At 45.4% G+C, this 15,622-nt stretch overlaps 2 protein-coding genes and 1 long non-coding RNA gene across 10 annotated transcripts in view; 1 reads left to right on the top strand and 2 right to left on the bottom strand.

Moving 5' to 3' along the window:
• Window positions 1-65: 65 nt before the first annotated feature.
• Window positions 66-9,612, bottom strand: LOC120806261 (RNA/RNP complex-1-interacting phosphatase-like). 3 transcript variants are annotated; one of them, XM_040157220.1, is made up of 9 exons: window positions 9,239-9,612; window positions 7,634-7,751; window positions 7,466-7,541; window positions 7,208-7,339; window positions 6,975-7,098; window positions 5,241-5,348; window positions 5,064-5,139; window positions 3,577-3,708; window positions 66-2,630 (listed from the first exon to the last, which is right to left on the bottom strand). In XM_040157220.1, exons 2-9 carry the CDS (start codon window positions 7,672-7,674, stop codon window positions 2,228-2,230), a joined length of 1,092 nt encoding a protein of 363 aa, XP_040013154.1. In that variant the 5' UTR covers window positions 7,675-7,751; window positions 9,239-9,612; the 3' UTR covers window positions 66-2,227. The 3 variants fall into 3 exon arrangements, with proteins under 3 accessions (XP_040013154.1, XP_040013155.1, XP_040013156.1); XM_040157221.1 differs by having other exon boundaries at window positions 9,508-9,610; XM_040157222.1 differs by lacking the exon at window positions 7,634-7,751 and having other exon boundaries at window positions 68-2,630.
• LOC120806262 overlaps window positions 9,060-15,622 on the top strand; it is a 20,646-nt gene continuing 14,083 nt past the window's right edge. For all 4 annotated transcript variants that reach the window (XR_005709669.1, XR_005709667.1, XR_005709668.1 and 1 more), the window contains exon 1: window positions 9,060-9,212. This is a non-coding gene — a long non-coding RNA (uncharacterized LOC120806262). The remainder of the gene's footprint in view (window positions 9,213-15,622) is intronic.
• Window positions 13,950-15,622, bottom strand: part of LOC120806258 (transcription factor 7-like 1-B) — a 26,328-nt gene continuing 24,655 nt past the window's right edge. For 2 of the 3 annotated variants that reach the window (XM_040157211.1, XM_040157213.1), the window contains 2 exons: window positions 15,353-15,479; window positions 13,950-14,486 (listed from right to left, as the gene is read on the bottom strand). In XM_040157211.1, the coding sequence (XP_040013145.1) occupies window positions 14,203-14,486; window positions 15,353-15,479 (411 nt within the window). In that variant the 3' untranslated portion in view covers window positions 13,950-14,202. Of the gene's footprint in view, window positions 14,487-15,352; window positions 15,480-15,622 lie in introns of those variants that run through there. The other variant, XR_005709665.1, reaches the window with a different exon arrangement.

Here is a 15,622-nt window from a genome sequence, read left to right as displayed (position 1 = left end):
TCCACAACGAGTCCACCACGAGCCCACACGCGGCGAGACATTTATCGGCTGCGTGCGAGACCGAGAGGGATCCATCGCTTTGCTGGTTCGGGTTTTCTGAAGCTCACTCCTCTGTTCGACTCTTCATCCCTGAACTTAGAAATGACAGAGTCTGTGGAACTGTGCGTGCACAAATGAATAATGGTGTAAATAATAAACGTACTTCAGGAGTTAATGAGATTTCATGTAAAATGCCTTCGTTTTTCTTTATCATGTTTATTTTCTTCAGCCCTTCTCTATACTTTACTACACATTCTGTCTTCATATATCTTTATGTATGAATTTGTATATTTTGATCTTTTTGTTCCCCCCATGTACTTTACTGTTACAAAATCATAGAATGGATGTCTATAGAAAAAGTTATGGTAGGTTACGTAGTAAATAAATAAAGATAAATAATCAATTTTAAAATAATTGAGGAAATTATAAAAACTCAGCTCATTACTATAAAACGTTATCCATCATTCATTTACATACCAGGGTTTCTCTGGATAGAATTTTTATTTCAAAATGTCCCTTTTCAAAAGTCTTTCAAAAGTTTTATTTCACACTGACTTTTTTTTTTTTTTTTTTAAAAACAAAGACAACTTTTATTTCATGATGTCTCTTTTCATGACGGTGGTGTCGCCGGCCTCTCGCCCTTCAGCGCGACGAGAGCCGATCATCCATCCACTCAGCTAAGTTTTCTGTCAATCGACTAATAGATTGATCGACTAACCGTTTCAGCCCCAGTCGGTTTGCCCGTAGAGCTGAAACAAGTAGTCGACTAATGGATGGCAGAGAATAAATGATCCATTATTAAATCGATTCATGGTTTAAGTCTATTTTTAGACAAACATGAACATATGAAGGAGGCACAGCGGAACTGACTGACAAACTTCTGGTTTCACGTCTTTTTTCCTTTGTACCAAATAAATCTCCTCTTCTCGTTACTCCGTCCACAAGCTGCAGGGGAAAACCGACTGGTGGCTGTGGGGATTAATAAATCCACCCTCATTCAATCACTCCACCGGTGTCATCGCTCGGAAACGGCCGGGCCGATCGGACTGAGGGCCTGACGACGGCAGCTCAGCAAACGGGCACCGTATTGTTTTCTGGAGGGCGCGGAGCGGCTCGATGTGAACCCGTCGCACCACAAAAACCTCAGCGTGTGCGTCCTGCTGCCTTCAGATGCTGCCGGGATTCAAAGCAGAGATGTCGGTAAATCAGTCTGCAGTGATCTACAAATGAATGTGACTGATTCCTGAAGCATCTGTTGTGCACGGATGCCTTATATCGTATGAAAAGCTTCTGCCTCAGTTCTGCATTAAACATTAATTTCTGATGCCGATTCAAAAACATCTACTGGTTGGAGAGTACTTAACGAAAATAGCTTATTCACCATTATGGAGTCATTATTGCGCATCTGTTCCGAGTATTTAGTCTGTTCTCGTCGATAAAATCACCGGACCGGCCGTGAATAGATATGACAACAGACAAAGTCTCAGTACAAAGTCTGAGACACATTTTCCGTCAAAATTCCAGCATCTCACTCTGCACGGCCTCACCTGAGGGAACCTCCCGCCCGTTTGTGCCTCTCCTCCCGCCTGCGCGCTCCACACTGGGCACAAAAATACCACGCGGCCGGGCAGAGGGAATATCAAGGTCAGGGAAATACCAAGCGGTCGGGGCGCTGCTGGAGCCGGTTGTTTGCTCAAATCCCCCCTAGACTAGAAATGGGCTGTGGATTTTGTCCCCCATTACTTTAAGAAGGAATCTCTTCGCAGGAGGAACTGGACTGGCCCTCAGTAGAGCTCGTACCTCAGCTAAGGCGGGGAAATGCCCTATCTCGCCCTATCTAAGGAACGTGATTGAAAAACTCCTGGAAATTTTGACGCACATTGGTTCAGTAGCTTTTGCGTAATCCTGCTGACCGACGGACACGGGTGAGAACAGAACCTCCTCGGCGGATGTAACAGTGGGTCCTTTCGGTGGGTAGACGTTTGGTACCGTCAGCGAACTGAACGTTTAGACATACAGATTCAGCAGAACAGTAGAAATGCGGCGTAAAACCAAATCCAACTCAGCCCATAAAAGAGTCTGTTCTGTGCCGTGATCGTGGCCGGAGTTGTGTCCCACATCACGCGGCAGCTGTTGAACCCCGCGGTGCTTATGTCAGTGTCCTGGCTTCTGTCAAACGTAGACCCCCCTAGTAGGGGTCGTATCCGTCCACTCGGTGTCTGTAGCCATGTGTCATTTTGGGACCGGCCCACTCCCCCCCAGATCCATCATAGCCGTTGGACTCGCTGGTCCAGTGTGGCGAGTAGCGGGGGAGGGGAGGAGGTAGAGGTCCTCTTCTTCTGTCCTCCTGCAGGCAGGGGGCTGGACTCCACTCCGGCTCAGGTGGCGGGTATCTGGACCTGCTCTCCTCTGAGCGGGGGGGTCTCCTCCACCGACCGTCAGGGTGAGGGGGTGTCCATCGATGGGGGTGGAGAGGGGCCCCCGTTAGTGGACGAAAAGGAGGCGGAGGGAGTAACGGGGGATCGGGGAGAAGGTGGTCGTGGGGCTGGTGATGATGATAGCGGGGGTTTAACCCTTGTGAAGGCAAAGATCTGCAGGAGGATGGAGTGAAAAGGTTAGAAAAAGAGAAACAGAGCAACTCATCTGTAAATAAATGACTAAAATGCCCCTTGTTTATTAAAGTTAGAGCTTTCATGGCTACAAATCTTTATTGATCACAAGGTTTTGTAAATCACAAGTCGAGGTTACATTTTGGAAGCTTGTGGTTGGATAAAGCTTCCATCCCACATCTAATCACGTCACCTGTGTGTGTGGATCGATCGTTTTCTTCTTCCTGCTCTCAAGCCAAAAACGAAATACTGAAGTTCACTGCTGTCAGTCCTGACCCGCTCTCCTTCATCACGCCTTATCGCTGACTTTCAAACCCTCTTCTCAACGAGAGCTGCTGAAAATGTCCTGTCAATTTCCCTGTCGTGGTTTCACAATAAAGGCCTACTAATGTCTGCCCATGAAAATGTAATTATCGCGAAACACACGCAGCAAGTGTTACAGCAGCAAATAACCAGATACACCTGATAAATGTAGATGAAAATACGAGCACTGATGTTTTTCAGCAACTAATTTTGACTTCTATCACTGATTAATCTGCAGAAAGAGACTTGAAACTTTCAGCCAGAAAAACGCTGCTTTTTCAGCCTGCTGGTGAGTTACTCTTGTTCAGATATTGTCTGGCTGAGTTGTGTAACAGTGTCGCCACGTCCCCGGATCTCAGCGACGACACACTGTAGACAGACCCTTACTCGTTATGGCCCGAGCCACCAAACGTCTCCCACGTCTCCCAAGGTCGCGGTGGGTGATGTGGCCTTGGAATAATATCGTGATATTATCTCTGAAAACCCAGCAACCCGACCTGAGCCTGGTGAAGGAAGCTCAAAATGGAGTCCCCCAAGTGTTGAAAACTTCAAAGACGCAGAGGTTAAAAAGGTCGTCTCTAGAAATGAAGAGGAGACCTTTAGATCTGCTGTTTCTCCTCCCTACCTGTGGTACCAGGAGTCACTGAGGTGCGGTCGTCTCTCCTCTCTGCTGTCAGAGTACGGTGAAGTGGAACATGGCCGATGCGCAGCGCAGCCTCTCTTTGGCTCCTGCTCAGACTCCTCTATCCCCTCGTTACTGTGGAGAAAAAAGTCACAAGGGACCAATCAATAAACGTGCTGGACAGTCAGATCGAACTAGAGCAGACAGTTATGTAAAACACTGACTGGTACATTTTAAGGATATAAAAGTCGCACTGTGCACAGATATATGCAGAGCTGTAGAGAGATAACTACACCACAGGGCGGCTGTGGCTCAGGAGGTAGAGCGGGTCGTCCACTAACCGAAAGGTCGGCGGTTCGATACCCGGCTCCAACAGTCTGCATGTAAAAGTGTCCCTAGCAAGATACTGAACCCCCAAATGTTGGTGTGTGTGTGTGAGAGAGAAAAGCGCTGTAGAGGAAAGTGCTTTGAGTGGGCGATAAGACTAGGAAAGTGCAGCCCATTTACCTGCTAATTCAGGGTGAGCAACAGATTTACAAACAAGAAATTAATAGACTTCTTCTTTCCTACTCTGTATATGGGAATGCACATTAGCAAGACCATTCTGGGTCAAACTTATTGAGTCCTGGGTCATTACTCTGGTTTAGGGGTCCCTTTAGCTTTATTAGGGAATTTATGTTTATTAGGGAACAGATCTCAAATATAAGGCCTAAATAAAACAAATCAAACAAAAAATACTGAAACACAGTACACGTTGCTAGTGGGTTGCATATACTTTTTAAATATGCATTTACTGCGTCAGAATTAAAATAAAAAAAACATTGTGACACAATTTTAAAAGCCACATTTGACTCAGATCCCAACACAGAAAACACAAAGCGTAGAGGTGCGCTGTCCATCAGAGAGCAGCACAGACCCAGTAAATGATTACGTGAACGGGAAATCCACGTACTGTGCGTTGTATTTTACTCTGTATCTTTGCTTGATTTCCTCCGGCCTCTAACAACAAATACAGGAAAATGTGCGTTTTTAGTAGGTGGGGCGGGTACGATTACAGCCCCCACCATTATACTGAGGTGCTGGAAAACAGTCAACGCTCCAGATTTGAAAGACGGGAAAGCTGCAGCGGTACAGACGGCATCCTTTGAGACTATGCTCCGTCGGTTAAAAGGTGGTCTGGACGACGGGACCTCTTCCTGAGTGCCTGTTTGGATTTCAAGCCAAAAACCTCTTGTGAATGTAAAAAGTTTTCCTTTCGTTGTTCTGTGGACTGAGTGTCTCACTTCCCTATGTGCTACTCATTCTTATTTATTCCCCTTCTTGTTTTTTCAAATATCCTCGACCAGTCCTTGTAACAGTATTGACTCCTGTAACCCTTTTCTTGCCGCCATGTACCAACCCTTTCTTTAAGAAAAAGTGAAAACTTAAATCTAAGAGAAATAATAAAACTCTCCGAGAATTGACAGTAAATATGTCTGTGTCTGCATCACCTCCTCTTTGGTCCACACTGTAGATCTTCAAGATAGTTCTGTCTCTCTATAGCGTGGCCCCGCGACGAGTTGAACACTGAGAACAAAGAACATTGAAGATGTTTTGTGTCCATTCACAGACGCGCACGGCGTTCCGTAAAAGACATTAAAATGAGAGACTTTAACATCAGTACTCACGCTCTACAGCCTCCTTAGGATCCATCCCATCAACATCTATCAGATACCTGCAGATCAGATAACCGGTGCGATTCAGGCCGTGGGTGCAGTGGACTCCGATCAGCTTGTCTGCGATGGAGATGCCGGTTAACGTGTGCGTGTAACAGGTGAATCCGTGTAAAAAGAAGCAACGGAGATTCATCTCGTTCAAAGTCAGTGTTGTATCCATACTCCAAGGAGACATAACGGGTTTTTCTGTGATAACAGTGCTGACGTACTCTAGTTTCCGTGTTGTCAAGACACAAGATCAGGCGTTCTAGTGTTTAAGAAAATACAGATATTCTACCTGTAACAAAAAGAGTGAAGATGAGTGAAAAGGCAAAGCATCAACCGATTTCTTTGCATTGGAAAGTGCGAGGCGCAGTCTGACTTGAAATGACGTAAATGTTTAGCAGACGAGGAGCAGCCGTTTTGTTGGCCTATGCAGCGGATTTCCCTCCACTCATATCTACAGACACAACCCACAAGCATGTTTACATGCACACCAGTATTTAAGACTTATGCAGGTTTTGATTTGATCATGTGTCATAGAGGCATGTTTACCTCCTGTACATCCAGCACTAGTAGCACCTGCACACAGCAGTGATCCTGAATATGTCTTTGAGGAATGGTTCTACACTTTGGGTGATGTGGAGATTTTGCTGGTTATTGACCCACTCGTCAGTGAAGAAAGCGTTCGGGAGCCCAAGATGTCTTATTCTGAAAATATTTATTGAAGCTTGGCCGAGGAAAATGGAGAAATTATCAGTACAAGTTTACGGCGTCTCCATCCTGAAGCTCGGTCCCCTGTCCTCAGTCTTTCAACCCCTACAGACGATGCTGCCGATACTTTACGCCCAGAAATGGTCGAGCTCGCTGCCTCCACAGTTTGTGGAGTTGGTCTGTTGGTTTGCTGTTCTGTAAACAGGGAAATGTTTTTACCCGTGTTAGTTCAGATCACGTTGCACGTGGCCTTCAGTGTATCCCGGTCTGGAGCCGCCGTTATCTGGCTCTGCCCCTGGATTCTAGCGGACCCCAATCTGTGGCGTCTAGGGAGGCAAAAGCAGCCATCTGCTTTGACCTTGGCCGCTACAGCAACGCTGCTTCGCTTTTATCAGAACGGCTCCGTTTTCCCCAAATAACCTCCGACGGCTGCCCGACGTCTCACGGAGAGAAGACAGTTTGCCTCAAAGAAAGATTCGCTGCTGCTTGTCTGAGACCTCAAGGCCCATGCTTGACCTGCCTAACCCAACAGAGAATTCTCTAACATTGGGAAATATACTATTACTATTATTATATATTTGCTTTCTGGCAGAGTTAAATAAGAGGAGTGATACAACTCTCATGTCTGTACAGGAAACAGCTCGCCTGGCTCTTTCCAAAGGTAACGAAATCCACCCACCGGCATCTCTACAGAATCCATAATTAACAAGATATATCGCGTTTGTTTAACAAAGACAAAAACTAGGGGATATGTGCCAAACTATTTCTTGATTGGGAGCAGTAACGATTGTTCCAAATCCTCCGCTGCTTGCCTGGCAACTGCTCAGAGGCAGCAAAGAAAGACTGAAGGTGTCAGTGAGACAGCTCTGGAGTTCCTTGAACTCTCAGTGAAATAAGTAAACAAGTTTAAAATAAGAGTTCCTGACATATTGGACAGTGAATATACACCTGTTGTAGCAGCAGCGCTTCATAATACGTCCGGTGTGTTCTCACCATTGTCTGCGTTCTCCCGTAGAAACCCGCGTACAGCACGTTTGAAGCTCAGGATCTTATTGTCACTGGGAACCTCGTGACCGGCTGTGAAGATCTTCACAAACAGCAGTGATTCCGGTACGTCCTGCACAAAAAAGTACAGCGTTCATTTTACCGTCATTCCCTTTAAATTAAAAAGGAAAAAACCTTTAAAATGATGACTGAGCTTTGGGTGAGTGTTTTTGTTTCTTTACCTGGAGTTTGTAGTAGCGTGTGGTGAAGGTCAGGTCAATGATCAAACCAAGTTCTTGATTTTCTTTGCTCAGAGTGTCCAGCAGCTCCCAGTGGCCGAAGACCTCGGCGCATGGAAGCTGACGGTTCAAAGACTAAAGAAAACACACAGACTTTCAGGAGCAGTCACAAACTCACTGCTCACTTCCGAACCTAGTTTTTAAAAGAAGCTGCTCTCGGTCCGAATCCGCGACACACACACTTGATGTATAACTCCTGACCTGTTTGAGGGGAACTTTGAAGGCAATGAAACGTGTCCCGTGAAGTCTTTTCCCAACAGCTTCATAATCCAACCATCTGAGAGAGAGAGAGAGAAACGCATCAGTGTTACAGTGATGTACAGTTGTTACTGACACTTTAAACATAGGGAGAGGAATCACTGTGATCACCTGAAGGATAAATCTGGTGATATTTCGATATTTTTCTTCATGTGCAGAGTTAAACCAACATTGAGCCTCTGATGTATCTGATTCCTCTGAGTCTCAGGGCTCCACAGTTGTTCAAGAACTATTAAAAACACGTCAGTGAGCCGCACACACGCTCCTTCTTCACCATGAACACACACGCTGTAGTTTATTTTGACTCAGTCTCCCACACACACCGTCCTGCTGCCCCAGATACTTAGTACAGCACCAAATGTGGATTCATCCGCCACTGAAAATAGTCCCCAACAAAGTCCCTATTTCCTCCTGTTTGTTTGATGAAAACTAGTGAGCAGCTGTTTCAGGTGATTAGAGACTTTTCTTTTAATTAAACTATACACTCAATTGCCCATTTATTACCCAACTAAAACTAGTGCTGTCTGATCCCACAGTCCTGCGATAAATCCTGCTTCACGAAGGCCATAATGTTGAGTCTGTGCTGAAACCATTCCAGAGAGGCCTTGATTCGACTGTGCGATCGTTGTGGAGGAGGCAGCCTGTACTGTCAGGTGTCCACCACGTTTATACTAATGAGCGTCGGCTCGATAACAGGAACCGTCCCAATCAAACGGAGAGGTGTTTCTGTTTTCCTTCGTGTTATGTCCCTATAAACTGCATCGACAATAAACGTGATCATTAGTTGGCGCCCCACACTCCAGCAACACCAATAACATCTAGATATGGCCCAAGGTGGTAAGAAATACCACGTTTCATGTGCTATCTGTGTTTTGCTACGTGTATTTTACTTTGCACTCTGCACCTTCTCACTGCTGTTGTCTTCTTTACAATGTGCACACACAGTCAGACTCCTATGAAGCCGCTGTGTGTTCTTGGTCGTTGTCGTATATTTATATACGTGTCTGCTTTCCACCTACTTGTAGTGACTTGTTCATGTGTTCAACTTTGTTGACGTTTGTCTATTTCCATCCATCTTCTGAAAACTGATCCGGGAACAGTGTGTAAACACTCCTTGTACGTGTCACTCACTCACAAACACACTCACACACACACACACACACACAAACACTCACTCACTCACACACACAAACACTCACAAACACACACAAACACTCACACACACACACACACACACACACACTCACTCACACACTCACACACACACACACACACACTCACTCACTCACTCACACACTCACACACACAAACACTCACACACACAAACACTCACTCACTCACACACTCACTCACACACACACACACACACACACACACACACACACACACACACACACACACACACACACACACACACACACACACTCACACACACACACACACACACACACACACACACACACACACACACACACACAGGGCCGTTAAAGCCGGTGCCGATGTCTAGAGGCCTTTTGTTTCCCAGTGGAAACGACATCCTTCAGGGGGCAACGTGAGTATTTCACAGACCTGACACCACGGACGGCCGCTAACTAGATCAAAACATGGCGGGTATAAAAACCCGGACTATCATCCGTTGTAATCCGGACCCACTCAACCGTTTTCAACGTCAGCTCCACGTCACTGACACGTAAGCCGTCTCTCTCCGTTACTCACCTGTCCGGTATGCCGGTTTTCTTACTGTGTCGGGACATTTTCAAAGTGTTTGTGTACCGGAGCCAGTTTGCCTCCGTCCGTCTTAAACAAAATACCGGAAAAACGTAAACGCCCGAACGTTCACCACGTGCGACCACAGACACAGCTAGCCTGCTAACGGCTCCTTCTTTCTACAACCGGCTACGGGGAGGGCGACTTCACACGCAGCGGTTAAAACCGGGAAAAGTGCCCCCGGTTAAAAAAAAACAACAACAAAAAAAACACAGTACCGTTAACTCCCAACAATATTTATCGAGTCAGACCTCCCCCCTCTCAGACCCCATCTCAAAAACAACTGCAGTCGCACGATGATGACGTGGCGACACCTGAGGGCCACCTGGTGGCCGTGGAGCAGATCACATCAGGTAGAAATAATACACGGCCGCTTGAAGCATGCGCAATAGGTACAAAGACAAGACTGCATTTATTTCTGTTTCACTTTAATTCTACCAACGTATTTCTAATTCATTCATATATGTATCCGTTTATATACACATCATTCATTCATTAATTTATTTATTTAATCTCCACATTTATTTATAATAGAGACAAATAGATATGAACAACGTGGAAAAAAACGTGGGAACATAAATAAATAAATAAATGGAGAAATCAATAATGTAGATATCATTATAACAATTCACTAAAGGGGAAATAAAGGAATAGAGAAACAATTCGATCAAAAATTGAATAGCAACAAAAAATTTCGTTATCATCCTATTAAATTGTTTTGTTTTGTTTTGTTTTTTTTTTACCACATTTCCATTGAATGGTTTCTGTTCTGCTGGCAGGGTGGACAGTCGCGTGATTATTTCACGTGCCGCAGTTACACAAGACAGAAGTAAATAAATGTATGTGTATGTGTAATGTGTGTGTATATATATATATATATACATACATACAGGTTACCCGGTATCTGAGAAACAAGTTCAGCTATTTCAGTTTCCCTCATCATAACATTCAATCACAGTCATGAAAAACCCCAGTGAAAGTAGCGACAGGGCGGCAGGTGACCAGAGCCTTTGCCAAAAAAGAAGTAACAGTAAAACACATGGGTTCATTAAAAACAAAGGCAGGAAATATAAACTGGTTGACCTTATAGCAGTGAGCAGCAGCATTCCCAGTGGGTCTGATTCAGCAAAGTATAATTCAACCTTATCAGTACTGTAAGGTCAACAGGTCCTGACAGATGTGTCAGTCTCGTGTTTGCCAGTTATTTCGCTTGACCGTGTTTTTGAGCACATCAGAAGCTGACGGGTTTGATTATAAGTGTTAAACTAGATTTGAAAGAAACAGACAGACAAGTGACTCACAAGCCAGTAACACGTTTTTATTGCAAAGAATTACTGAGTTTATTTTCATTGTTAAGTAACCTGTTGATTAGTCGTAGGATGAACAGAAAACTTAGAAAAATAGTCATTTTCAAAAGCAGGAAACAGGATGTTTGGCATTTTACTTCATCAAGGACTGAAACAAATAATTACTTCACCTTCTCTAATCTCATTCATTGGCTGATTGTTTCAGCCCATACGAGAAAGTTTACAGTTTTTTTATTTTTTACAGCAGGTCGAATACGAATCGATGGACTGTGGTTTCCACTGGACACAATCTTCAATCGAAACACCAGTCCACTGATTTCAGTGAGGTTAACAAGGTGCTTCACAGGACTGAAATAAAAGAAAAGAAGTTATGATATAAATAACAATAAGTACATAACTTCTACTTTGGGGAAAATCATGCTCTAAGTTTTGGGACCACAGTTCCTCTAATTTGGGGGCCACTCAGTAAATTAGCTGTGGGCTACAGCTTGGGCCCTTTTTTTTTTTGTAGTCTATATATTTGTTTACATTGGCACTAATAAAAGTATGCAGCTTTATCTATAAGCGGCTCCAGTACGCAGTGTAGCCACGGATGTACAGACCAATGCCACCGGATCACTGTGATACTGAAAAAAACTTAAAAACCTGAAGACTCTCAGGCAGGTTCTGCCGTTACAAACAACACCTTTTTTTCCCCTGTAATTTCTAAATGGATTCATGAAGTCATTCATTTGTGATTTGCCATAACAAGCATGATTGAGGGTCTTTGACTGAGGATAAAGCTGAACGTAAAGCAACTGGGGATCCACTGGTTCCTGGTTTTTGAAAGCCCAGACTTCAAAGATTAAAAGACAGTTTCTGATTAGATTAGACGTGAATACCTCACTTTCAAACAGCAGCTGATAAAAACACGCACACCACGTGATTCATTCAGTGGGTGTTCTGGATTATTTCAATTATATCACACAGTCTCCATCGGCAGGTGGACTTTGGCCACGTGTCATGGAAATGTAGATGTTCAAAATTTCCATTTTTCGGAGCAAAACCCTTCCAAGGTCAGAAACGAACTGTCGATCTCAAATTTTAAGCCGACGCAGACAAGAGGTTCTTTAAATGCTACGAAAAAGCTGGAAATTTTAATGCCTACAATTGCATGACAGATAAGCAAACTCCATCTGGTGAGGCAGATTGTGGGACGGTCAAAAGCTCCAGAACAGCTAATGAGCGGACCTTGTTGGAGAGACAGTTTTTGTTAAGGTCGTAACCTTCGGATGAAATATGCGTCTTGCGTGAAACTGGTCATGACTCTGGGTAGACGAGCATCCGCTCCTCAGGAAAACAAACATCTGAGGGAGTTACAGCTGAGGGCCACGTGTGCAGTGATTGCACGGTGTTGTTTCCCAGCACAAGAGGGAACAGGATAAAGTTGCATAACTCTGTGTTACACCCACACATGTCACAGCCTGAAGAGGAAACTCCAAACCATTTATGGTCAGACAGGTGAAGCGGAAGACTTTACAGCTGGGCCGGGAGAGGTTTGAACAGGACCGTGGTGCAGAGACAGAGACAGACATAACAGATACATACACAGGTTCATGGGGCAGCTGTACGGTAACATCCGTCCATCCTGCTGTTGGAGGAAAACCTGCTCCACAACAAAACGCGGTTTTCAGACAGGTCTGAGACGGGTACAAGCACTGGCAGCGGTTGATAAGCTAACTGGGTGTTGGACAGTGAAGGGTTATTTTTATGTTTTTATATATTATGAGACTAAAAGAAAGCAGCTGATGGTGCTTATTAAAATCAGGTGCTTGTACTGAACTGAGGTGTTATTCTGTAAAGAAGTCACCCAAAGACATATGGTTGCCTCTATGTGACAAACGACCCCTTATATGGAGGCGGCAGGACAATTTGAAAAACTGTCCTGGGTCCCGTGTCTCGTCTTTTTCTACAGAGAAGTCGTTAAATGGGGAGAGTCAATCACGTCCAGAGTGAAATATCGTACGAGGGAGGCACGTACCTGAGGAGCGACCGAGGTCTCAGTCAATAAGAAGATGACCGCGCCGACGATGTTATTTACTATATTTAAACTTAATATCTGCTGGACCAGGGAGAGACTAGACACTCAGACTTGGTGAACTGATGTGGATTCTGTAGGCTTGTCAGGGATGCAGAGTCTGGTCCAGAGCTCCGTGAGCAACCTCAGTCTTTAAGACTCTGCCGTATTTTAATAAACAGACGTGAATTTAACTTTTTGCCTCTTGCGTACTTCACTAAACGAATGCGCGAGTCCCGATGTTTTGAAGGATGGACTCAACAACAGGCATTTTAACTGACTAGCGTAGCATCTTTTTGGGTGGCTAGCCCGTTAGCTTAGCTCACTGGCCACATTAGACCATTAGCCCAGGTAGTCAACAGGCTTCTAGCACCACGTAGTTTTCAAGTCCACGCAGGTGAACTTAGATGTGACCAGAACGTGGGGATTTCCTGAAGGTCACAAAGTCCGATGAGAGCGAATGATCGAGATAATGACAGAGAGCAGCTGACTGTGTGGGGACGTCAGCAGGTAGTCATGTGTTAGTGATCAGTTTTGTTTTAAGTAACAGGTGAACTTGATGTACTTTCAGTTTGGTTCGGGTTAAACGTCTGTGTTATTCCTGGAATGAATTCATGATTTATGGTTTACAGCAGATACGCACTGGGAACACTTTACCGCCGGATTCATGTCCCAGTACCTATCAGACATTCAGCAGACTCGGTCCCACTCGATCCCACTTGAGTTCGCAGTCAGTTTTCGTTCAGACTGTCAGAGTGGATCACGCAGTGTCCAGCCCATGACTCGTTCTGATGCAGGTATTTGTTGATCATGGGGAGCAGTGAGTTTCTTTATTGAAAACTACTGAGAACACACAACTGTCCAACACCCAGTTAGCTTATCAACGGCTGCCAGTACCTGTACCCGTCTCAGACCTGTCTCACAACTGTCTGAAAACCGCGTTTTGTTGTGGAGCTGTCCATCCTGCTGTTTTTCCTCCAACAGCAGGATGGACGGATGTTACCGTACAGCTGCCCCTGCGTCGGGCTCTTCGCACGCTACAGTTACGCTACGTTGAATGTAAATGCGACATCAGACTGTTATTTCCTTCTAACGAACTCTTTTTGGTTCCTACTATGGAAAAACATACCTGGACAAGCAACACGCGGATCGATAGATTTATAGATTTTTTCAGTCAGGGAGCAGTGAGTTTCTTTATGCTGCCCGACAGACAGAAGCACGTTGTGTCGCTCCGATGAAAAGACCAACTTAGAACATTGTTCTGTGAATCGAACTTCTGTTTATTGACAGTTACATCGGCACATTGAAGAAAATTTGACATTCACATCGTAGACAACCTAAGCCAGAGGTGTGCACAACATTTGCAGTTACAACAGCAGCTGTTTCCTTGACGACTTCTTTGGATTTTCTGCAGGAAGGGAAACACAGAGAGGTTTCAGCAGCTCTTCTCAGAGTCCGGTAGCTTCTCTCCTCTCATCCTCCTACATTCCTGCTAATAACTATTGTCCTCATACGTTCAGACGCGGTCCCGTCCACCGCGGTGCTGCGGTCTAACTGATTGAAGGAGTCCGTGTTCTGACGAGCCCCGCGGCCCCGCTGTCTTTCCCCGGCTCGGCGAAGGGGAACACTTCCCTGGTCAGTCGTGTCAGGAGGCACGGCATCTCCTTCTTCCCACCCAGAACCGGACCTTTGGCCTGGAAGGTGTAGGCCACACTGTGGGACAGGCGGGTCATCAGACGAGTCAGCTCCAGGTTGCGGTTGCCTTCCTTCTCTAACAAGGTGCAGAAGGTCTGGAGGAAGACCGATCCCAGCGGGTGCATGAAAGCTCCGTAACCTGAGGAGAGGATGGAGGGAGGAGGGTTTAAACAGAGAGGAAGATCCAAAATCCCCCAGTGGAAACCATGAAACATGTACTTTGGATTTCTGTAGAACCCATGAAACCAAGTATTTAGTTTGATATTTGAACTCATTTATATTCATACATTTTTGGCCAAGAAAAGATTCAGACAACTGTCTTTGTTTTTCTCCGAGAATCAGAGTTAATCCATCTTTTTTGGTACTGGTTTGTTGTATCATCTTACTTTGTCTGTGACAGTTGATGCATGCGAACATGTTTCAAACAGCTGATCGACATTTATGGCCAGATTTACGGTGGCTCTTGCGCTTGTTTCACGGGTGCGGATGTGGCCCATTCTGCGCCGGGCAAATGTTGTACATCCGTTAGACGCAACAGACTGGAGTCACAAGTTTGTGTGTCATCAAGCGTTTGCGGGCAGCTTCACTCTGCAGAATGCGAACGCTTTTATTTTTAACAGGACTTATCAGGAACAATGCCCATTAATCAACAAACCCCCGTAAATGTGCCCGAGTTAGCCAAAGGCCGCACTAACTACTGCTGTCCCTTGGCCAGATGATAGATTAGCAGGCAGAACACGAGGCAGCTGAACAGAGGTTAAACACCTAGAGAGAGTAAGGCCTGACGACGACTGCTGTGTAAAACCCTCAGGATACAAAAGCACTGCCCCGTCTTTGATTAGACATTTCTGACGTCGACTCCGGCGTCCTAAAGCTGCAGGACCTGCTGCTCCCGCATTCTCTCTCGCAGCCTGCTGTGGTGGCCTGTGCACCAGATCCGTCTGAGATCTGGTCTTTCGTGAGTCGGAAACTATTCCTTTCTCAAGTGGGCGGACTGGTGTTTACCTGGCGCTGTGGCGTACATTACGGCTGCATCTACAGGGAGTGACTGATGCTGTGAGAAGCTGCACTCTGTGGTATCAGCTACTGAGTCCGCCTCCACTCCATCATCCAGACCGTCTCCCCGACAGGCCTGCGGAGACAGCAACACGACACAGTGCTCAGCGAGACAGATCCAGGAGAAAAATAATAATGTTAACACGACCCAAAGTAACCGAAACATGAGAGTCTGGGATGATGAGGACGTGTAGCCAGCAGGCTTGAACCTGTATTTCA

The sequence above is a fragment of the Xiphias gladius genome, chromosome 20, assembly GCF_016859285.1.
Source record: "Xiphias gladius isolate SHS-SW01 ecotype Sanya breed wild chromosome 20, ASM1685928v1, whole genome shotgun sequence".
NCBI lineage: Eukaryota > Metazoa > Chordata > Actinopteri > Istiophoriformes > Xiphiidae > Xiphias > Xiphias gladius.
Note: the sequence above shows the minus strand (reverse complement) of the source record. Positions and strands in the feature narration are given on the sequence as shown.